We start from the raw sequence: 24,428 nt of genomic DNA on the forward strand, positions 1-24,428 counted from the left end.
AGCAACAAAGACATATTAAGATGATCATGAGCAACGCCACGGGAGATTCACTATCTAATTGTATCTGACTGAAAAAACTTTGCATCTAATTTTGAAAGTGACCATGGTCAAACTCGCATGTACTTACACCAAAGCAAATGATTCCAAAACAACACAAATTACAGAAGTGCAATTGCGACCAGTTGCTGAGAGGCGCTGAACAGCCATAATTTTGATTGACAGCTGACAGCGCCGAGCAGCTGCGCACGTCAGGCCGCCGTGTACTGCACATGCGCACAACCGTTGCCGCCATTTTGTTTTATTTATTATTGAGTGATCGGTGCCGGTTCCCGGTAAATTTGCCACTGTGCGTGAATATGGCAGCGACGCGGTACCGGCGGTTTCTCAGACTCTGCGAGGAGTGGCCCCTCGATCAGACCAAGAAGGGCCGCGATCTTGGCGCTTTCATTCGGCAGCGGGTGGCTCAAGGTTTCCGGGAAGGGGAGAGTACCCAGGTAACCCCAGCAACAGGAGAAACGCCAGAGGAGGCACCAGAGCGGAGGGGAGAGGGGGCAGTGAGAGAGAGGGGAGGGGAGAGGGGGCAGTGAGAGAGAGGGGAGGGGAGAGGGGGCAGTGAGAGAGAGGGGAGGGGAGAGGGGGCAGTGAGAGAGAGGGGAGGGGAGAGGGGGCAGTGAGAGAGAGGGGAGAGGGGGCAGTGAGAGAGAGGGGAGAGGGGGCAGTGAGAGAGAGGGGAGAGGGGGCAGTGAGGGGGAGGGGAGAGGGGGCAGTGAGGGGGAGGGGAGAGGGGGCAGTGAGAGGGAGGGGAGAGGCGGCAGTGAGAGAGCGGGGAGAGGGGGCAGTGAGAGAGCGGGGAGAGGGGGCAGTGAGAGATGGGAGAGGGGGCAGTGAGAGAGCGGGGAGAGGGGGCAGTGAGAGAGAGGGGAGAGGCGGCAGTGAGAGAGCGGGGAGAGGGGGCAGTGAGAGAGAGGGGAGGGGAGGGGAGAGGGGGCAGTGAGAGATGGGAGAGGGGGCAGTGAGAGAGAGGGGAGAGGGGGCAGTGAGAGAGAGGGGAGGGGAGGGGAGAGGGGGCAGTGAGAGAGAGGGGAGGGGAGGGGAGAGGGGGCAGTGAGAGAGAGGGGAGGGGAGAGGGGGCAGTGAGAGAGAGGGGAGGGGAGAGGGGGCAGTGAGAGAGAGGGGAGGGGAGAGGGGGTAGTGAGGGAGAGGGGAGGGGAGAGGGGGCAGTGAGGGAGAGGGGAGGGGAGAGGGGGCAGTGAGAGAGAGGGGAGAGGAGAGGGGGCAGTGAGAGGGAGGGGAGGGGAGAGGGGGCAGTGAGAGGGAGGGGAGGGGAGAGGGGGCAGTGAGAGAGAGGGGAGGGGAGAGGGGGCAGTGAGAGAGAGGGGAGGGGAGAGGGGGCAGTGAGGGAGAGGGGAGGGGAGAGGGGGCAGTGAGAGAGAGGGGAGGGGAGAGGGGGCAGTGAGGGAGAGGGGAGGGGGGGCAGTGAGGGAGAGGGGAGGGGAGAGGCGGCAGTGAGAGAGAGGGGAGGGGAGAGGCGGCAGTGAGAGATGAGAGGGGAGGGGAGAGGCGGCAGTGAGAGATGAGAGGGGAGGGGAGAGGGGGCAGTGAGAGATGAGAGGGGAGGGGAGAGGGGGCAGTGAGAGAGGGGAGGGGAGAGGAGAGGGGGCAGTGAGAGATGGGAAGGGGCAGTGAGAAAAGGGAGGAGAGGGGGCAGTGAGAGATGGGAAGGGGGAGAGGTGGCTGAGCGGGAAAGGGGCAGCGAGAAAGGGGGAGGGGGGAGAGAGAGGGGCCAGCGAGAGATGGGGGGGTGGGGGGAGAGAGGGCAGCGACAGATGGGTGGGGGAGAAGAGGAGAGGAGAGGGGTCAGACAGAGAGGGAAGGAGGGCACAGAGAGGGGGGGGAGGTGGCAATGAGAAAGGGGAGGGGAGGAGAGGGGGCAGTGAGAGATGGGGGAGAGAGGAGGGGCAATGAGATGTGAGGAGGATGGGGGAGAGGGGGCAGTGAGAAAGGGGTTGGGGGGAGGGGAGGAGAGGGGGCAGGGGGAGGAGAGGGGGCAGTAGGAGAAGGGGTACAAACATACGAATTAGGAATAGAAGTAGGCCATTCAGCCCCTCGAGTCGGCACTGCCATTCAATAAGATAATGCCTGACCTGTTTGCGTCTCGAATTCCACACTCCCATCTACCTCTGATAACCTTTGATTCCCTTGTCTACAAGAATCTATCTCCTTCCGCATTAAAAATATTCCATGTCCCGCCTCCATCACCTAATGAGGCATTGAGTTCCAAAGTCGCACAACCCTCAAAGAAAAAAATTCTCCTCGTCTTTGTCCTAAAAGGGTGACCCTTAATGTCAAAACAGTGCTCCCTCGTTTGGGATTCACCCACAAGAGGAAACATCCTTTCCACATCCACCTTGTCAAGACCATTCAGGATCTTATATACTTCAAACAAGTCTCCCCTTACTCTTCTAAACTCCAGTGAAAATAAGCCCAGTCTGTCCAACCTTTCCTTTTAAGACAACCCACTCCTTCCAGGTATCAATCTAGTAAACCTTCTCTGAACAACTTCCAACGCATTTACATCCTGCCTTTAAAATAAGGAGACCAAAACCGCGCACAGTATTTGAGATGTGGTCTTACCAACGCCCTGTATAACTGAAGCATCACATCCTTACTTTTCTTTTCAATTCCTCTCGTAATAAAGGTAGTGAGAGATGCGAGGGGGAGGGGAGGAGATTGGGCAGTGGGAGAGGGGGTAGTGAGAGATGCGAAGGGGAGAGGGGGCAGTGAGAGAAGCGAGGAGCTAGTGAGAGGGGGCAAAGAGAGAGTGGAAGGGGGAGCAGGGTAGTGAGGGGAGGGGGGTGTGAGAGGGAGGGAAGGGGAGGAGGGCAGTGAGAGAGAGGGAGGGGGGAAGGAGGGCAGTGAGAGAGAGGGAGGGGGGAAGGAGGGCAGTGAGAGAGAGGGAGGGGGGTGTGAGAGGGAGGGAAGGGGAGGAGGGCAGTGAGAGAGAGGGAGGGGGGAAGGAGGGCAGTGAGAGAGAGGGAGGGGGGAAGGAGGGCAGTGAGAGAGAGGGAGGGGGGAGGGAGAGATGGGGGGGAAGGAGGGCAGTGGGAGAGATGGGAGGGAGGAAGGGGGGAAGGAGGGCAGTGAGAGAGAGGGGGGAGGGAGAGGTGGGAAGTGTGAGAGGGGGAGAGGGGGCAGAGAGATGGGGGGGGGGGAGAGGGGGCAGAGAGATGGGGGGGGGGGAGAGGGGGCAGAGAGATGGGGGGGGGAGAGGGGGCAGAGAGATGGGGGGGGGAGAGGGGGCAGAGAGATGGGGGGGGGAGAGGGGGCAGAGAGATGGGGGGGGGGAGAGGGGGCAGAGAGATGGGGGGGGTGGAGAGGGGGCAGAGAGATGGGGGGGTGGAGAGGGGGCAGAGAGATGGGGGGGGGGAGAGGGGGCAGAGAGATGGGGGGGGGGAGAGGGGGCAGAGAGATGGGGGGGGGAGAGGGGGCAGAGAGATGGGGGGTGGAGAGGGGGCAGAGAGATGGGGGGGGGGAGAGGGGGCAGAGAGATGGGGGGGGGAGAGGGGGCAGAGAGATGGGGGGGGGAGAGGGGGCAGAGAGATGGGGGGGGGAGAGGGGGCAGAGAGATGGGGGGGGAGAGGGGGCAGTGAGATGGGGGGGGGGAGAGGGGGCAGAGAGATGGGGGGGGGAGAGGGGGCAGAGAGATGGGGGGGGAGGAGAGGGGGCAGAGAGATGGGGGGGGGGGAGAGGGGGCAGAGAGATGGGGGGGGGAGAGGGGGCAGAGAGATGGGGGGGGGAGAGGGGGCAGAGAGATGGGAGGTTGGGGGGGGGAGAGGGGGCAGAGAGATGGGAGGTTGTGGGGGGGGGGGGGAGAGGGGGCAGAGAGATGGGAGGTGGGGGGGGGGAGAGGGGGCAGAGAGATGGGAGGTTGGGGGGGGTGGGGAGAGGGGGCAGAGAGATGGGAGGTTGGGGGGGGGGGAGAGGGGGCAGAGAGATGGGAGGTTGGGGGGGGGGGAGAGGGGGCAGAGAGATGGGAGGTTGGGGGGGGGGGAGAGGGGGCAGAGATGGGAGGTTGGGGGGGGGGAGAGGGGGCAGAGAGATGGGAGGTGGGGGGGGAGAGGGGGCAGTGAGAGATGAGATGGGATCGGGGGGGAGAGGGGGCAGTGAGAGATGAGATGGGATGGGAGGGAGGGGTGGGGGAGAGTACCCAGGTAACCCCAGCAACAGGAGAAATGCCCGAGGAGGCACCAGAGCGGGGGGCAGTGAGAGAGGGGAGGGGTGCACAGTGTGAGGGGGGAAGGGGGCAGTGTGGTGGGGGTGTGCAGTGAGAGAGAAGGGAGGGGGGCAGGGAGAGAGGGGAAGCTGGGGGCGGCTTCCAGCAAGAGAGAGGAGCTGAGGGCTGGCGAGCAGGGGGCCGGGGAGTTGGACTCGCACCACTTGGTCAAGGGGCATAAGGAAGCCAATCAGACTCAGCCCAACTGGACAGAATCTAAACTTTTAATTTCAAAAATGTGTAAAAAGTACTTTACATAGTTCAAATTTTACATGAAGTGCAATAAAGATAAGTTTCTTTCAATACAGTACGTGAGGTACAGGATCTAAACTGCTCTTTTGTTACCGCACAGGACAATAACTAACACTGTAGGATTCTTCATTGGGAACTAAAGTAACCATTCACCCATCTGCACTGCTTACTTCAATGTCAATCATACAAATACCAATGCCACTGAAGCAGGTGATCTGGTCATTTATCTCATTTATCATTTATGGGAGTTTATGCAAATTAATTGCTGCATTTGCCTGCATAACAATAGTAACTGTACTTCAACAATAATTCATTGTTTCTGAAATATTTTGAAACTTTCAGGATCTAAATGTTGCTATAAATGCCTGTTCTTGTTTATGTTTATGGATACCAAGTTTCAGCACTATTGATATTCCCCATAAATCAAAAAACAAACTAAAAACATCAACAACAATGATAAAAGAATTCTTGAGTGTAACATCCATGTATTAACAGCTCACACAAAGTTGCATTTTTCACATTACTATACCACTCCTTTTAGGATACTCTGCTTGTTCCTTGTCACATAGTTTGAGCCTGTAGTGTTGATGTTTACAGCACAAAAATGCTTTTTGGCGCAATGTCTGTGCTGGCTGTTGGCTAGAACAATCCAAAACTAATCATAATGCCATGTTCTCTCTCCTCAACCCTGTATCTTCCTCTGCAAGTTCCTCCTCAGCCATCTACCTCATTCTTTTAGTGACATTTTTAACTTGATGATTCCTTGTCACTAACTGCCTGACCAGAGGAAATGGTCTTTCCAAATTCACCCAATCAATACACCTCTTACATTTCTCAGCTACTTCTGCCCCAGTGGAAATAGTGCTAGTATACTTGATTCTTCACCAACATATCAAAACCCATTCTTTGTTTTTGCAGCCATGAATAATTTTGCTTTTGTTAGTTCAGGCAGAACATCATCCATAGTTCAAGGTGCGTAACAATTGTGTTCGACAAATCAATTAAGTGGACTTAAGAGTCAAAGTGTCATTATGACATAGAAGGACGCCATTTGACCCATCGAGTTCGTGCCTGACTCGAATTAATATATAAGCATATGCTTTTGATCACCAGTGAAGTGACTGCTGCCAGGAAGTTTTTATGCCATTTGCCTTTGTTCCAATTTCTGAGCTTTGGGAAGAATTTTTGTGCCCATATGGGGACAGGTATGGAGGCAGGTGGACATGAAAATTTGCCAGCACCAGCCTGCCCCTGAGTCATATTTCCAGTATGTGGTGGGTACCCAACCAAGTTGAGTAAAAGGGCAATTATCAGAGGCTGACTGGAATTTTCCATTCGGCCTGTGGGTCCCCTTTAGGGTTGGGAACAGGCCAGCTGCTTGGAGGTGGCCTCCTGACGGCAGACAGGGGAGGGGGGGGGGGTGGCATTGCTCCAAGTAGGCTTTGAGGCCCTCCCCGTCTACCTGTCCACAGCTGTGGCCACAGGCCACCATGTAGAGGGGAAATTCCCCTCCACAATGGTGGCCCAGCTGTTGTTGCTGCCATTTTTTAATTGAAAAATGTTATAGTTGCTGAGAGAGTGCCTCAAGATGGAGACAAACTCTCCCTTACCTGAAGCAGACTGCAGCTCCTTCCATGTTGGAGGGCTTCCTATTGGCTCCCCAGCTTCGAGAGCCTGCCCTTAATTGGATGGCGAGTGCTCTCTCTGGCCACTAATTGGCTAATCCAGGGAAAATTGCTGCCAGGTGACTGTTCCCCACAATGCGGGGTTAGGACCCCCAATTGACCCCAACTTCGGGGTCTCGAGCCAAAACCCAAAGTCCTGTCATTGGCAAAGAAATGATTCTGCTCTCCCCATGTGTTATGTTTCTGATCTCAAGCAGAACAGACTTGCTTGTTTTTGGCAAGACATTTTCCACAATGTTTACAATGTTTTTCAGGAGTATTTCAAAGTTTCTTGGGCCTCACATCAGAAGTCATCTTTTCCCTTGCTAAAATTGCATGTTTCTTGCATAATTATTTCTTTCAGTTGCTTTGCTGTCAATTTACTCGTTATACAAATGTCAATGTAAGCTTTCAATGTCAACCCTGGTTCTTGTAAAAGTTTCTTCACAGTACTTTTATTAGTATCCATTATTCTGTATCCCAATAACTATTGTGTCTGATTCCCTTAGCTATGGGACTCTTTGGGGGGGCATGTTGGGGTGGGGCAAGTATATAGAGACCAGCTACATACAACTGCTGTTTCTTCGGCCCAATTTTTATTGCTAAATATATAGTATTCAGTAGGTTTCATGAGTTTGACACAAAATTGTTCAATCCTGCCAATAACAGCCTCTATATTGACCTTTTGTCCATCTATCTCAAACTGAGCTTATTTTCAGTCCTTTTCAGCCGATACTTATAGTTAGCGTAGCAGTTCTGACTTCATTTGTTTGTGTCGCAAGATGTAATTTCCATAAATTTTCTTAAAACTGTTTTCCAATTGCTTGATAGGTTACCTGCCATCTCCAGTTTTTTTGTAATTATACATTTTGAATAATAGATTTATAAAATTGTACAGTAGCTGTATTACCACTGTCTAACATTTTAATTTGCCATTTTAAATTACTTTTCAACTGATACACAGCACAGGATAAAGCCTAAGTACAGGATCTGTATTTGATCACTTCAGAGAATTTAGTAGAAAATCAAATGGAGCTGTAGGAAGCAGGCTTTTTTAATTACAAATGTGTTTTTCCTGTATCTCCCTTTAAAACATGATGGTAAATTCACTGAAAGACTTTGAATTCTGACACCATATTGTGTTTATTATTGGGATCTGTTGTTAACAAAGTAGAAGAGACTTCATAGCTTATGAAGAATTGCACTTTATTGCTCAGCCATCTTAACTAACTGCATGCAATTGTTGGAGTTTATAGTAGCCTAGTGAGAATTGGTCATACAATCTGACAGAATTGGTTGTACAGCATACAAACAGGCCCTTCGGCCCACCGCATCCATGCCAACTATAATGCCTATCTATACTAATCCCACCTGCCTGCATTAATTCCATATCCCTCTATGCCTTGCTCATTCAAGTACCTGACCAGATGTCTATTAAATGTTGCGACTGTTCCTGCCTCCACCACCTCCTCTGGCAGCTCATTCCAGATACCCACTATTCTTTGTGTGAAAAATTTACCCCTTTGATCCCTTTAAACCTCCTCCCTCTCACCTTAAATCTATGCCCTCTAGTTTTAGTCACCCCTACCATGGCAAACAGACTCTGGCTACCTACCTTATCTCTCATAATTTTATATACCTCTATCATGTCCCCTCTCAGCCTCCTTCGCTCTAGGGAAAACAGACCCAGCCTATCCAAACTCTCTTTATAACTCAAGCCTTCCAAACCAGGCAACATCCTTGTGAATCTTTTCTGCACCCTCTCTAGCTTAATCACATCTTTCCTGTAGTGCAGCGACCAGAACTGCACACAGTACTCCAAATGCGGCCTAACCAATGTTATGTACAACTGTAACATGACGTCCCAACTCTTGTACTCAATGCCTCGGCCGATGAAGACAAGCATGCCGTACAGCTTCTTCACCACCCTGTCTACCTGTGTGGCCCCTTTCAGGGAACTATACTTGTACCCCAAGGTCTCTCTGCTCAACAACGCTACCCAGCGCCCTGCCATTCATTGTATATGTCCTGCCCTGGTTTAACTTCCCAAAATGCATCACTTCGCACTTGTCTGTGTTAAATTCCATTTGCCAATCCCTTGCCCACTTTCCCAGTTGATCTATATCCTGTTGTAACCTGAGACAACCTTCTTCACTGTCCACTATACCACCAATTTTGGTGTCATCTGCCAACTTACTAATCATGCCCCCTACATTCACATCCAAGTCATTAATATATATGACAAACAACAGAGGGTGTTTGAGAAACTCCAATCATGCCATGTTATGAACTTGAATACAGAAATTTGGTAACCTACAGGCTGGTACCAGAAAAAAAATTATTGGGAGCTGTCAGATTGTCTTTAGTGGACCAGCTTATTAAAAAAATGTCCTTCAGGGAGAGACATGTGACCCCTATCTGGTCTGGCAATATGTGGCTCCAGTTGGTGGTTGACTTGTTGTCCTCAGGTAACCAGGGATGGGCAATAAATATTGCCTTGTCAGTGGATACAAACAATATAGCAATATTGATGCACACTAAGTGTTAAGGGAAAGAAAGATAGACTTACATTTATATTGCATCTTACATATTTTAAATCCCAATGCAGCAATGAGATGGATGACCAGTTAGTCTGTTTGAGGTGGTGGTTATGTTGGCAATATTTGCCAGGACATTATGTATACATCTGCTTTTTCTTAAGGACAGCTGTGGAATTTTAAAAATCCACCTTAATCACCAGAACAGGCAGACCAGTTAATATTTCATCTGAAGGATGGTCCTTCTGACAGAGCAGCAATTCTTCAGTATTGCTCTGAAATGTCAGCCTAGATTTGTTAGCAGAAGTATTCATGCTTAAACTGTCAACCTTCTAATTCTGTATTCCATTTATGGAGCTTGTTTCCCCTGGCTGGAGAGTCTAGAACTAGGGGACAATCTCAGGGGACAGCCATTTTGGACCAAGATGAGGAATTTCTTCTTCAGTCAGGGTTGTGAATTCTCTAACCCAGAGGGCTTTAGTTTTGAAAATATTCAAGGCTGATATCAATAGTTTTGAACTCTAAGGGAATCAGGGATATGGGGATCGGGCAGGAAAGTGGAGTTGAGGTAGAAGATCATTCATGATCTTATTAACTGGCACAGCAGGCTTCTGGGTTGTGTGGCCTACTGCTCCTATTTCTTATGTACTTAGTGAAGCAATTTGGGATGTTTTTCTGAAGCATAATTAAAGAAATGAACATGGAAACAAGGAGATATTAGGAGAAGTCACTAAAAAACTAGGTAAAGATATAAATGAAAGCTGATTCTGAGTTTAAAAGAATTAACAGATAAACATAAATGAAATACAGAATTAGCAGAAGGTTGACAGTTTAAGCATGAATACTTCTGCTAACAAATCTAGGCTGACATTTCAGAGCAATACTGAGATCTTAAAGGAAGAGAGGGAGCAGGATAGGTTAATGGAGTGAGTGTGGGGCCTAAGCCACTGAAGGCATGGAAGGCAGTGATGAGTTGAAGGGAAGGGAGGATTGCACAAGAATGGAGTCAGAGGAATAGAGAGTGGGAGGTTGTCGGACCTTTGAAAGTTAGAGATGGAGAGGGGCGGGTTGGTGAAAGGATTTAAGCATGATGTTGATAATTTAAATTTGAGATGTTGGGGGACCGAGAGCAAATGTGGATCGGTGAGGACGGGTGTGTTGGGTGACTGGCACCTAGTGAAGGATAGGACATGGGCAGCAGAGTTTTGGATGAACTGAAGTTTATGGAGGGTGAAGATTGGGAGGCCAACTAGGAGAACATTGGAATAATTGAGTCTTGAGCTGACAAAGGCATGGATGAGGGTTTCAGCAGTTTATGGGCTGGGATAGAGGTGGAGGCAGGCAGGCAGTGTTAGAGGTGGAAGTAGACACTCTTTGTAACGTGCATAATATGGAGTTGGAAACTCAGCTCTAGGTCAGAACAGTTTGGTTAAGCCCAAGGCAGTGGTCGGACAGAGATGGAATTGGTGGCTAGGGTATGAACTTCATGACAAGGGCCAAAAATGATAGCGTTGGCCTTCTCAATATTTTGCTGAGGGAAATTGTGACACATTGAAGACTGAATGTCTAGCATGCAGTCTTGACAGCACAGAGGTAGCTTCGGGATCAAGAGGGAGAGGTGGTGCGGAGATATATTTGGTTGTCATCAACATACACATGGCAGCTGATTCCATGTCTCCAGATGTAGATGCAAAGGGCAGCATATATTTGAGGAAGAGGAGGGCCCAGGGATGAATCCTTAGGGGTTGAACCTGCAGTCCTTGAGAAGGAGTTCAGCCTGCTGTTTGTGACTTTGCTTAGAGTGTTACTAAATGGGCAATGCTGTTAGTTAAATTAATAATTTAGGAAAGAGATAATCTTGACTTTGTGAGGGACCTGAATTGGCATGCATGTTTGAAATTACAAAGTTAATAATGCACCCTGAATTAATGATTGTACCTCATTGAATTTAGTAGTTTCAAATTTGACCCTCATGGTCTCTGACCACCCTCCATCTTCCCTCACCTCCACAATCTCCTTCCCCCTCGACCAGCGATCTCTCCCTCTGTCCCTGTGCTGCAGGCTTTCCAGCACAACAGGCAGGCAACCTGACAGTCAGGTTGGCACTTGGGTGGGAAACCTGGTTTTAAAAAAAAATTAAAAGGCTTCTGGATTTCTTCCCTCCCTACCTCCCAGTAAATATTGGGCCCAGAGTTTCCATAGGATATGTGTACCACTGTTGGCTTTTATATAATTTTTGCTTTTTACTGTTTGCTTAAACATGCTGTGTTCAGATTGCAGATCCAGAGAAATGTGACCGGATGTATGAAAGTTTAGCCAGAATCCATTCTGCTTATTACAAAAACAAGGTACTGGCGCTTTGACTTCTTAGTCCTCCCCTTGTATTTGCAGAAGTTAGGAATTCAACCTCAGAAGCTGATTTAGATAGAGATAGGCTATTATTGAAGTAATTGGAGCGAGGATAAGGAGAACAGCTAGAGGGGATATTCAAAACTCGATGACCAAAATAAAAAAATAGTTGCTAAAACCCAATAAAACAGCTACATTTCAGAACCTTCAAATCTGGCCAAAACAGATCAATTTCTTAAGCATTTTATTTTTGGAAACAAAGTATTTCTAAGTTTTGTAACATGATAGGATATATGTAGTTTTACCTTACCTTGGTGGTTGAATTGATTGAAAGTGTAGCCATTGTACAAAGTGGCATATAAACATCCTAAAGTTCTGTAATGGAGAAATTTGCCAACAGGAAGAACCCACCAATGACAAACCATGCCAAGTGTGCATTGAAATCAGCTGTAAATATCTGATACATAATTAACTATGCTAGAGTATCTACATACTAATATAATCTTGAATAAAGTTTAATAGGAAATTTCCAAGGTGTGGCAGAGAATAGGATTTCAGAGAATACTAATACAAACCTATTTATAATTATTTCTGAAATAATTCAATTCCAGCAATTGTGCGAGTACAAATTAAGTTTGATTGGATTGACAAGAAATTTGATTACAGGCTGTAATTATCAAATTCTTTACCCCTCCAATCTTTTATTGAAATTCCTCTCTGTGCACAGGCAAAACATTAAAATTGAATTCTTTCTATTATTGGAGAATTATTCTTGAAAATACTTTGAAATATTACCTAATCTGATTGTTCCCATAAATGCCAGAATGTCAGCAGACTGCAAGAAGGTTGTCTAAACAAATTTATCTGAAGTGTAACAATTTATTTCATTTCAGTTTCCTCGTCTCAGAAATACGAGTTTTACTGGTGTAACAGTGGAAGAATGCCGAATGGTTCTTGCAACAGGTAATCACTTCAGACTTTAGCATCCATTGTAATATCAAAGCAAACTAGTACCAATATTGTCCACTTTTATTTCCACATTGTGTGAAAGAGGATATGACTAATTGAAAAGTTTATGGGTAGAAATTCATGCAGCCCATTTTTGGCTCTGAAGCACCTGGGTACACATGCAGTTGGGTATTTTGGTGGTGAAAAAGGACTGCTGGTTAGGCTGTATGTGGATATTGTTATCCTGAATGCAGCAGTCCTGATGCTGTTGCATTTACGGCATCCCAATTTTGGGAAGGAGGCTTCATGTATATGTTAGGTCCCCTGTTTGCATATGCAAATGGCCTAATGTGTGTTTCAGCCATGGGTGCTGAGTGCTGAGACTGGAGTCTTTACCAATATGAAGTGTGCTGCACTTCGAACATGGAATGTGCACACCTTCACTGCCCACTAAATTGGATGCCTCGGTGTCCATTTTACACCTGTAAAATGCAGCATCAATTAATTTCTATGCCTTTATCATTTCCACCAGGGAGAGTGAAGATGAATCTCGGTGAAACAAGTGCACCACTGGAAATGTTTGAAATTATTTTACTTCTCTATAGAAAACGAAATAAATTGATATTATTTAAGAAATGGAGGAAAGTGCATGAGGGTAAGGGAGTATTATTTGCACATAATTTTAGTTTTCTGAGATGAGGGTGAAAATGATGGCACAGACATTTTAAAAATTGATGACAAATTCATGGAGCTCATGCTGCAGCACTTCCCAGTACACTTCTAAAATGTAATATCAAGTGCCTGTTTGATCTGTTATTTCACAGCTAGATTTAGATTGCAGATTATGTTAGTGCCAGTGATGCCATTAGATTCATTGTGGCATGGCTCCAGAAAAGATGTTGAGGGAGTAATACAAGAAGTACCGGATTTCAGGAAAGCATGTTTTTAATCTAATAAAAGGAAAAAAAATAAGTGTTTGGGCCAGTGTCAGAAGAAATAACACAAAATTGAACATTTAAGGAATAGCAGTGGAGAGTACAAATAAATTGAGCAAGAGTATCAACCTAGATTTCACGATTAAGTAGGAAAGTTGGCATTGATGAAGAAATGAGTTAAACAACTGAAAGTAACCAGAAAGGAGGAAGATTGGAGAGTGCAAAAAAGCAAAGTACTGCTAAAATTATATTCAGCGCGAAGAAAAGTAGGAAATGCAAGTCTGAATGAACATTGAGTGAAATTAAAATTCTTTTGGTACATCCATTGGCGGCCTTTAAGTATAAAGAAAGCCCAGATAATCAGGAATGTTAACATTGGGCCAGGTTTTACTGGACAGAGACATAATGTAGCCTGCTCCATTAGTTAGAATTATTAACGGTGTCAGCCGTGGCTCAGTTGATAGCACTCGCACCTCTAAATTGCAAGATTCTGGGTTCAAGTCCCACTTCAAGGCTCAGGCACAAATATCAAGGTTGACGCTCCAGTGTAGTACCAAAGGAGTACCGCACTGTCGGAGGTACAGTCTTTCAGATGTGACATCAAACCATTGCACCCAAGCACTTGGGTGCCACTGCTGGGGCTTTAAGTGGCCGTCCCCTAACAACGACCTCCAGGAGTGACCACAAAAGAAACAGGGCTCTTTTGTCAGAGGGAGGGGGAGGCTGGGGTTAGGTATACTTTGTCACTGAACCTTCCAAGTTACCCGGATACCAAGCCTGTTACACCGCACTAGTAGATTTTGTGCCGCATTAAGAGAAGCATGAAGCCCGGTGTCAACCTGGTTAGTGGTCGAAAGACCTGCCCTGCATGACATCATCTGATGTGTTTCGTGTTTCTATTCGCTGCCATTACTATTTGTATTTATGTTTACATTGCCGCCACCATTAAACTAAACCATGCACCACTTTATTTTTATACTTTTTTTTTCCACCACTGTGCCACCTGTGCGATACAACTTTCCCGGTCACAGGATACCGGGGCTCAGTCTGAATCATCACCAGCTCGAAAGATGGGACTTAGTTTTTCACCTGTCGCTAAATATTTGCTGCACGAATATAACGCCACAGCAAGATACTCGACCAGTTAGAACAATGTGTCGCCAAGTACGGCTGGACAACATACCTAGAGCATGGCCAAGGACAGTTGCCTATGGAAACCTGATATCTTATTCAAGAAAGACGACGATACAGCCATGGTAGATGTCACTGTCACAATGATGACAATAAGGCGTTGGAAATGGCATGGGAAGAGAAAAGGCAGAAATATCAACACCTGGGAGATGAGATCAAGGAATTGACGGGAGGCTCTAAGCTCAAATACTTCGGCTTTGTACTGACTGCAAGAGGCAAATGGCAAGAGAGGAACAACAGTCTCATGCGTTTTCTCAAAATACAAAGATACAAATCATTCGCCCAACAAATCTCAGGACTAACAATATCCCTGACACTCGAACTGCTGTAAATCTTTAGCGACAGGTGAAAAATTAAGTCCCATCTTAAACAAGCCTAGCCTCTGTCTCGCACACGTGCTCTCTCTTCACAGAGTTTTTCAAAGAGATGGAAAAAGCTGAGCTGGGGTGACTGTTCCCTTGGCTGGTTTTTAAAACCTCCTTTCAAAACACTCCACACGCCAATTCGCTGTCCAAGGTGAAACCAAAAACAACATCTTGAGTCAAGCCTCCTGGCCCCTATAAATTTTGACCTGTCACTTCTCTGTAAACATCTTACCCAGGTCAAAAAGCCCCCTGCTGGGTATTTATCTGAAGACAGGTGAATTGCAGCAAATGTTGTTTTCAAACAAGACCTCTCAATGTCCCTTCATTGACCCCAGTAAAACAAAAAATCCATGGATTCCTTTTCAGTTTTCCCAAATAAAACAATGTCCATAAATCTAAAATACACGAGTTCACAAAAATGGTACTTAACAGAAAATATAGAAGTACCTAACACTCCTAGCACAATTCACAACTTGAAGGAATGAGACTTCATAATTATAATTGTTTAATTCATGGGCCAGAGAGGTTGATTGGCAGTAATTTGCAATTATCATGTCATTAAAAGGGTAGTTGTGATGTCAATTATGGTCTTAAGTTTAATGGACAATTAATGTTCAAATGCAGCAACTTCCTGAAAATCACAGGGAGGTTAAACACGAGATGCTATTTTTGTAGAGCTAATGGCAGAGTGCCGCAAATCAAGCAGCAACTTATGGCAATTTGAAATCCTGGAACTCCCTTCCTAACAGCACTGTGGTGTACCTACCCCACAGTATAAAATGCTGGTTAGGCCACAGCTGGAGTACTGTATACAGTTCTGGTCACCAGACTATAAGAAGGATGTGATTGCAATGGAGAGGGTGCAGCGGAGATTCACCAGGATGTTGCCTGGGCTGGAGCATTTCAGTTATGAGGAGAGACTGGACAAGCTGGGGTTCTTTTCCTTGGAGCAGAGAAGGCTGAGGGGGTACCTGATTGAGGTATACAAAATTATGAGGGGGATAGATAGGAAGAAACTTTTTCCCTTAGCGGAGGGGTCAGTAACTAGGGGGCATAGATTTAAAGTAAGGGGTAGGAGGTTTAGAGGGGAGTTGAGGAAAACATTTTTCACCCAAAGGGTAATTGGAATCTGGAACACACTGCCTAAAGGGGTGGTAGAGGCAGGAACACTCATGACATTTAAGAAGTATTTGGATGAGCACTTGAAATGCCATAGCATACAAGGATATGGGCCAAGTGCAGGGAAATGGGATTAGTTTGGACAGATGCTTGATGGTCGGCGCAGGCTATGGACTGCAGCAGTTCAAGAAGGCAGCTCACCACCACCTTCTCAGGGGCAATTTGGGATGCGCAATAAATGCTGGCCTGGCCAGCGACGCCCACATCCCATGAATGAATTTTTTAAAAGTATCTCATTCTTGCTACATGTTGCTAGCTGATGTGCAAATTAATAACAGCATGTACCGTTCAGACATTGTTTTAAGCAAAATCTGGCTGATATTTAGGAATTTGAATTTTTATCTCCACTAAAGTTGTTACATTTACAAATAGATAACTAAACTGGTGAAGAATATATGCTTATAAAGGAAGTTGCAAAGAAATTGGAGTACCTCAGGGGGGAGAATTTCTTCAGGGAGTTTTCCTGATCTTCCACTGTAACCTACATCCAGCACTTGAAAGCAATTGTGATAGCATTAGCCCTGTCTGTGGCATTTCTATCATTATATTGCAAAGGAGGGTGGATTCAGATGCCTTGAAGATTTCTTTGATTCAAATCATTTATCAGATGAATGATGGGAATATAGGTCTTTTATCTTGACATTTATGAAAATGAAAAACACTGGAGTTTGTTAGAAAGGATTTAACAGTATTTTGTGACAGTCACGGCAGTAAGCCAAAGTTTCACAATTATATTCAAGCAGTTCATATCAAGGACCTCCTATTCTTTGAAAATTGTATAGTTAATGCAAATTATAATTGCACTAAACTATTTACCTCAGTTTAAAAAAAAGACCAGGAGATAGACTTTCTGCTTTGGGTGCAATTGGTGATTCCAGCGCTAATTATGTTCAGCATAGAAGGATTTTCCACAGATTTGATTGGCACATTATCTAGTAATAGTGAACCTTTAATTGCTGGGAATCATCTGCATTTTGTATTTTCCAACTCAATTTTGTGGCTTTAACTGAGACTTACAAAATGTATTTCCTCACATTTAACCCCTGGGTTTCTTGCAAGTGGTAGATGAAATTCAATGCGGAAAAATGTGAATTTATTCATTTGGTAGAAAGATCATGGAGAGACAATATAACATAAAGGGTACAATTCTGAAGGGCGGAACAGAGGGACCTGGGATATATGTGCATAAATTATTGAAGGTGGCAGGACAGGTTGAGAGTGCAGTTAATAAAGCATGCTATATCCTGGGCTTTATTAATAGGGGCATAGAGTACAAAAGCAAGGAGGTTATGTTAAACTTGTATAAGATATGTTACAAAAGTGTTTCCTTTTTTAATTAATTTTTTTGAGGACTTGTGTTAAAACTCAAAAGATTCAATGTGTTTTTTTTTAACCAAGTTCACTGAAAGGATACTTGAGATGTTGTTTGAAAACAACCTGTGCTGGAAATCATGTGCTTTAAGCTCAATAAACAGCAGAAATCTTGGTGACCTGGGGAAGATGTTTACAGAGAAGCCACATGTCAAGGTTTATGGAGGTCAGGAGGTTGACTTTCTGTTTGGGGAAGATATTGTTTTCAAGTCAGTTGGGGTGTGAACTGTTTTGAAGACAGTTGGAAATCAACTTGCCAAGGGAAAAACCACCCAGCTCAGCTCTTTCTCTACCTCTTTGAAGAAACCCTGCAAAGATCCTTGGTGCTGCATCAGTCCTGAGAAGCTGAGAAAACCTGCTAGATTAATTCTCAATGCCATCTGAAAAGAACTGCTTGAGAAAAGATCCCAGTTACTCTTCTCTGTATACCCGGATGCCAGACCCAAAAGAACAACTGACTTCCTTCCATATCTTCTCTTTTTTTTCTTCAAGAATTAGCAAGTATTTGGCCAAGTATTTCTTTTTGTAACAGACCTCCGCGGAGAGAATTTCTGTATTTTTTTTCAGTGTATGTTTGTGGGGAATTTAAAAAGGGAACTTTCATATTTCAATCTGTCTGTTCATGCTTTGCTTCGTTACTGGATAAGTGTTGTTTGATAAACTGATAATTTTGTTCTTTATTAAAGAAACCTGATTGATGTATTTTATTCTGGGATAAAGAGTAGAGTATATGTGAAATATTAGATACTATAAGGGGAGTAGATAGGCGGTTCTGTGGTCGAAAACGAGACTCCCGAATGGTATGTTGCCTCCCAGGTGCACGGGTCAGGGATGTCTCAGATCGGCTGCAGAACATTCTGAAGGGGGAGGGTGAACAGCCAGTTGTCGTTGTGCACATAGGCACCAATGATATAGGTAAAAAACGGGATGAGGTCCTACAAGCAGAATTTAGGGAGTTAGGAGCCAAGTTAAAAAGTAGGACTTCAGAGGTAGTAATCTCAGGATTGCTACCAGTGTCACGTGATAGTCAGAGTAGAAATGAAAGAATAGTCAGGATGAATGCGTGGCTTGAGAGATGGTGCAGGAGGGAGGGGTTGAGATTTTTGGGACATTGGGACCGGTTCTGGGGGAGGTGGGACTATTACAAATTGGACGGTCTACACCTGGGCCGGACTGGAACCAATGTCCTTGGGGGTGCTTTTGCTAATGCGGTTGGGGAGGGTTTAAACTAATGTGGCAGGGGGATGGGAACCAAATGAGGTCAGTGGAGAGTAAGGATGTAGTAACTAAAGCCTGTAAGGAACTAGATAATGAAGTCAGCGTGACTAAGGGAAAGAGTAGGCAGGGAGCAGATGATGAAAGCAAAGGGACTGGTGGTCTGAGGTGTATTTGTTTTAATGCAAGAAGTGTAGTAGGTAAGGCAGATGAACTTAGGGCTTGGATTAGTACCTGGGAGTATGATGTTATTGCTATGACTGAGACTTGGTTGAGGGAAGGGCACGATTGGCAACTAAATATCCCAGGATACCGATGCTTCAGGCGGGATAGAGAGGGAGGTAAAAGGGGTGGAGGAGTTGCATTACTGGTCAAAGAGGATATCACAGCTGTGCTGAAGGAAGGCACTATGGAGGACTCGAGCTGTGAGGCAATATGGGCAGAACTCAGAAATAGGAAGGGTGCGGTAACAATGTTGGGGCTGTACTACAGGCCTCCCAACAGCGAGCGTGAGATAGAGGTACAAATATGTAAACAGATTATGGAAAGCTGTAGGAGCAACAGGGTGGTGGTGATAGGAGATTTTAATTTTCCCAACATTGACTGGGATTCACTTAATGTTAGAGGTCTAGATGGAGCAGAATTTGTAAGGAGCATCCAGGAGGGTTTTCTAGAGCAGTATGGAAATAGTCCAACTCGGGAAGGGGCCATACTGGACCTGGTGTTGGGAAATGAGCCGGGCCAGGTGGTTGACGTTTCAGTAGGGGACTACTTTGGGAATAGTGATCACAATTCCGTAAGTTTTAGAATACTCATGGACAAAGATGAGAGTGGTCCAAAAGGAAGAGTGCTAAATTGGGGGAAGGCCAACTATACCAAAATTCGGCAGGAGCTGGGGAATGTAGATTGGGAGCAGCTGTTTGAAGGTAAATCCACTTTTGATATGTGGGAGGCTTTTAAAGAGAGGTTGATTAGCGTGCAGGAGAGACATGTTCCTGTGAAAATGAGGGGTAGAAATGGCAAGATTAGGGAACCATGGATGACAGGTGAAATTGTGAGACTAGCTAAGAGGAAAAAGGAAGCACACATAAGGTCTAGGCGGCTGAAGAAAGACGAAGCTTTGAAAGAATATCGGGATTGTAGGCGCAATCTGAAACGAGGAATTAAGAGGGCTAAAAGGGGTCATGAAATATCTTTAGCAAACAGGGTTAAGGAAAATCCCAAAGCCTTTTATTCATATATAAGGAGCAAGAGGGTAACTAGAGAAAGGATTGGCCCACTCAAGGACAAAGGAGGAAAGTTATGCGTGGAATCAGAGAAAATGGGTGATATTCTAAACGAGTACTTTGCATCGGTATTCACCGAGGAGAGGGACATGACGGATGTTGAGGTTAGGGACAGATGTTTGATTACTCTAGGTCAAGTCGGCATAAGGAGGGAGGAAGTGTTGGGTATTCTAAAAGGCATTAAGGTGGACAAGTCCCCAGGTCCGGATGGGATCTATCCCAGGTTACTGTGGGAAGCAAGAGAGGAAATAGTTGGGGCCTTAACAGATATCTTTGCAACATCCTTAAACACGGGTGAGGTCCTGGAGGACTGGAGAATTGCTAATGTTGTCCCCTTGCTTAAGAAGGGTAGCAGGGAAAATCCAGGTAATTATAGACCGGTGAGCCTGACGTCAGTGGTAGGGAAGCTGCTGGAGAAGATACTGAGGGATAGGATCTATTCCCATCTGGAAGAAAATGGGCTTATCAGTGATAGGCAACATGGTTTTGTGCAGGGAAGGTCATGTCTTACCAACTTAATAGAATTCTTTGAGGAAGTGACAAAGTTGATTGATGAGGGAAGGGCTGTAGATGTCGTATACATGGACTTCAGTAAGGCGTTTGATAAGGTTCCCCATGGTAGGCTGATGGAGAAAGTGAAGGCGCATGGGGTCCAAGGTGTACTAGCTAGATGGATAAAGAACTGGCTGGGCAACAGGAGACAGAGAGTAGCAGTGGAAGGGAGTTTCTCAAAATGGAGACGTGTGACCAGTGGTGTTCCACAGGGATCCGTGCTGGGACCACTGTTGTTTGTGATATACATAAATGATTTGGAGGAAAGTATAGGTGGTCTGATTAGCAAGTTTGCAGAGGACACTAAGATTGGTGGAGTAGCAGATAGTGAAGGGGACTGTCAGAGAATACAGCAGAATATAGATAGATTGGAGAGTTGGGCAGAGAAATGGCAGATGGAGTTCAATCAGGGCAAATGCGAGGTGATGCATTTTGGAAGATCCAATTCAAGAGTGGACTATACAATAAATGGAAAAGTCCTGGGGAAAATTGATGTACAGAGAGATTTGGGTGTTCAGGTCCATTGTTCCCTGAAGGTGGCAATGCAGGTCAATAGATTGGTCAAGAAGGCATACGGCATGCTTTCCTTCATCGGACGGGGTATTGAGTACAAGAGTTGGCAGGTCATGTTACAGTTGTATAGGACTTTGGTTCGGCCACATTTGGAATACTGCGTGCAGTTCTGGTCGCCACATTACCAAAAGGATGTGGATGCTTTGGAGAGGGTGCAGAGGAGGTTCACCAGGATGTTGCCTGGTATGGAGGGCGCTAGCTATGAAGAGAGGTTGAGTAGATTAGGATTATTTTCATTAGAAAGACGGAGGTTAAGGGGGGACCTGATTGAGGTGTACAAAATCATGAGAGGTATAGACAGGGTGGATAGCAAGAAGCTTTTTCCCAGAGTGGGGGATTCAATTACAAGGGGACACGAGTTCAAAGTGAAAGGGGAAAAGTTTAGGGGGGATATGCGTGGAAAGTTCTTTACGCAGAGGGTGGTGGGTGCATGGAACGCATTACCAGCGGAGGTGGTAGACACGGGCACGATAGCGTCTTTTAAGATGTATCTAGACAGATACATGAATGGGCAGGAAGTAAAGAGATACAGACCCTTAGAAAATAGGCAACAGGTTTAGATAGAGGATTTGGATCGGCGTAGGCTTGGAGGGCCGAAGGGCCTGTTCCTGTGCTGTAATTTTCTTTGTTCTTTGTTCTTTATAAGCATAATTAGAACAACTACTAGAGGGATAAATCGCCAGGGCTGGGTGGAATGTACCCCAGGTTGTTAAAGGAAGCCAGGGAGGAAATAGTGGATGCTCTGAGGATCATCTTCAAATCCTCACTAGAAACAGGCGAGGTACCAGAGGATTGGAGGTCTGCAAATGTTGTACTGTTGTTTAAAAAAGGTGCGAAGAATAGGCCAAATAATTATAGGCTGGTCAGTCTGACCTCTGTGGTGAGAAAAGTATTAGAATGAATTCTGAGAGATAGGATAAACTGTCACTTAGAAAGGCACGGATTAATCTAGGATAGTTAGCATGGATTTGTTAAGAGTAGATCGTGTCTTACTAACTTGATAGAATTTTTTTGAGGAATTAACAAGGAGGATTGATGAGGGTAGTGCGGTGGATGTGGTCTACATGGATTTTAGTAAGGCATTTGACAAGGTCCCACATGGCAGACTGGTCAGAAAAATGAAAGCCCATGAGATACAGGGGAATGTGGCAAGTTGGATCCAAAATTGGCTCACTGACAGGAAACAAAGGTTAGTGGTCGTCGGATGTTTTTGGGAATGGAAAGCAGTTTCCAGTGGCTTTCGACAGGGCTCAGTGTTGGGTCCCTTGCTGTTTGTGGTATATATTAATGATTTGGACTTAAATGTGGGAGGCATGATTGAGAAATTTGCAAATGACACAAAATTTGGACATGTAGTTGATACTGGATAGCTGTAGACTCCAGAATGATATCAATGGTTTGGTTGAGTGGGTGGAAAAGTGGCAAATGGAATTCAATCCGGAGAACTTTGAGGTAATGCATTTGGGGAGGACAAACAAAGCAAGGGAATACACAAAAAATGGGAGGATATTGAGAGGGTAGAAGAAGTGGCGTGCATGTCCTCAGGTCCCTGAAGGTGGCAGGACGGGTAGATAAAGTGAAGAAGGCATATGGAATGCTTTCCTTTATTGGCCAAGGTATCGAATACAAAAGCAAGGATGTAATGCTGGAACTGTATATAATGCTGGTTAGGCCACAGCTGACGTATTGTGTGCAGTTTCAGTCACCACATTACAGGAAGGACATAATTGCTCTGGAGAGAGTACAGAGAAGGTTTACAAGAATGTTGCCAGGCTTGAAATTTGCAGCTATGAGGAAATATTGGATCGGTTGGGGTTGTTTTGCTTAGAACAGAGGAGGCTGAGGGGTGACTTAATTGAGATGTACAAAATTATGAGGGGCCTAGATAGACAGGAAGGACCTGTTTCCTGAAGCAGTGAGGTCAGTTACCAGTTGGCACAGATTTAAGGTGATTGGTAGAAGGATTAGAGGGGACAAATGGCCTCCTTCTGTGCTTTAACTTTTCTATGGTTCTATGATTGACCAAATCAGTAACTGGGTAAACATTTTTTAAAATATATGTTGTGACCTGTGGAGAAGTGGGAATAGAAAAGACAGTGCACTCCTCCCACCTTGGTCGTAACAGGCACTAGTTTGGCCCCAGCTGGAGTATTGCATCCTGTTCTGGGCACCACACCTCAGAAAAATGTGAAGGCATTGGAGAGAGTACAGAAAGGATTCACGAGAATGGTTCCAGGGATAAGGTATCAGTTATGAAGGTAGATTGGAGAAGTTGGGACTGTTTTTCTTGGAGAAGAGAAGGCTGAGAGGAGATTTGATTAAGATATTCAAAATCATGAGGCGTCTGGACAGAGTGGATAGGGGAAAACTGTTCCCACTCATGAAAGGATCGAGAACGAGGGGGCACAGATTTAAAGTGATTGGCTGGGAAAAGAAGCAAAATTGACATGAGGAAAAACTTCTTCATGCAGCGAGTGGTTAGGATCTGGAATGCACTGCCTGAGAGTGTGGTGGAGACAGGTTCAATCGAGGCATTCAAATGGAACTTAGATTGTTATTTGAAAAGGAAGAATGTGCAGGGTTACGGGGAGAAGGTGGGGGAATGGAATTAGTTGCATTGCTCATTTGGAGAACCGGTGCAGACACAATGGGCCAAATGGCCACCTCCTGCATTGTAACAATTCTGTGATGCAGTACCAGACTAATGCATGTTTTTGTGGTGTATTGAGGTTTGTGAAAAGTTTGATAATTTGTGAAGATGCACTTTTATTAAAAAAGTGTCCAAAGTGTCTAAACCTCCAAATATTACAATCTGCATTAACTATACAATTCTCAAGGAATAGCAGTTTTTGACCTGAATTGCTTTGAATACTTTTGGTGAAAGTTTTCTCAAATGGCAGAAATGTACTGTAAATTCTCTAGCACTACTTTTAATAGGTACATCCTAATTTCTTTACACCAAATTAATATCACATTTAAGAAGTGTCATATTCAGGCTTCCCTGATGGCTCAGTTAGTAAGATTGTACACAGCAGAAGAGCTCTGGCTCAATTCCTGGTCTGCACTGAGTTAGCTGATCTCAGCCAGGGTACAGTTGACTTTGGTGTTGCAGGGTCGCGAGATACCCAGATAGCATCACTTTATTATTATTCTATTTTTTGTTGGTAGATGATAGCATGTCTTTATTATTCTATTTTTTGTTGGTAGATAACATGAAACAGATGGAAGAAATGAAGAAAGGTATGTGGAAAAAGCTACGAGAGAAGTTCACAGGCAAACCAGAAGATGCCGCCAAGGAATATGTCTAACTGTTTCATCTTGTTCGTATTCCTGTTTAGATCATCTTCACTGCAATTTCTAAATATTAAAAATATAGTTTCTAGACATGACTTTTTTTTTACTTACTGGATGTTGGGCGGAAATAAAATCTCTCAATTGAAAAAATTGAAATCTTTATTTTTGTTGATTAAAGTATACCTGAATGTGCACTTCCACATTTTCCAAAATGTAAATGTAATCCAAATTATGTTTAAGTTTAAAAATAAGTTGTAATATCCAATTTCCCCAAGTAAAGGATTACTTCTGAAATGCCACAAAACATAGATGAGCAATCTTTGTGACAATTTACTTACTATAGAAAGGAACAATTTTTGACTTCAGAATTTTAACAGATGTGCAACAACAAAAAAATTGCTCATGTCCATTTTTACCTTCTCTTTCCTCCTGCCCCACAGCATT

General features: G+C 45.3%; 1 protein-coding gene across 1 annotated transcript; it reads left to right on the plus strand.

Annotated features, from left to right (window-relative positions):
- The first annotated feature begins 281 nt into the window (after nucleotides 1-281).
- On the plus strand, nucleotides 282-24,134 carry uqcc2 (ubiquinol-cytochrome c reductase complex assembly factor 2). Its single transcript, XM_068057692.1, has 4 exons — nucleotides 282-494; nucleotides 11,000-11,074; nucleotides 11,969-12,038; nucleotides 23,898-24,134. The coding sequence occupies exons 1-4, from the start codon at nucleotides 357-359 to the stop codon at nucleotides 23,996-23,998; spliced, it is 384 nt and encodes a 127-aa protein (XP_067913793.1). The 5' UTR covers nucleotides 282-356; the 3' UTR covers nucleotides 23,999-24,134.
- Nucleotides 24,135-24,428: the final 294 nt, after the last annotated feature.

This window comes from Heterodontus francisci, chromosome 25 (assembly GCF_036365525.1).
Source record: "Heterodontus francisci isolate sHetFra1 chromosome 25, sHetFra1.hap1, whole genome shotgun sequence".
Taxonomy (NCBI): domain Eukaryota; kingdom Metazoa; phylum Chordata; class Chondrichthyes; order Heterodontiformes; family Heterodontidae; genus Heterodontus; species Heterodontus francisci.

Excerpts from the sequence above, each read along its gene's own strand:
- uqcc2 (XM_068057692.1), top strand. The coding sequence starts at position 357 with ATGGCAGCGACGCGGTACCGGCGGTTTCTCAGACTCTGCGAGGAGTGG. Across the intron at positions 11,075-11,968 it reads CTGCTTATTACAAAAACAAG|TTTCCTCGTCTCAGAAATAC; the intron begins GTACTGGCGCTT and ends ATTTCATTTCAG. Across the intron at positions 12,039-23,897 it reads CCGAATGGTTCTTGCAACAG|ATAACATGAAACAGATGGAA; the intron begins GTAATCACTTCA and ends TTTTGTTGGTAG.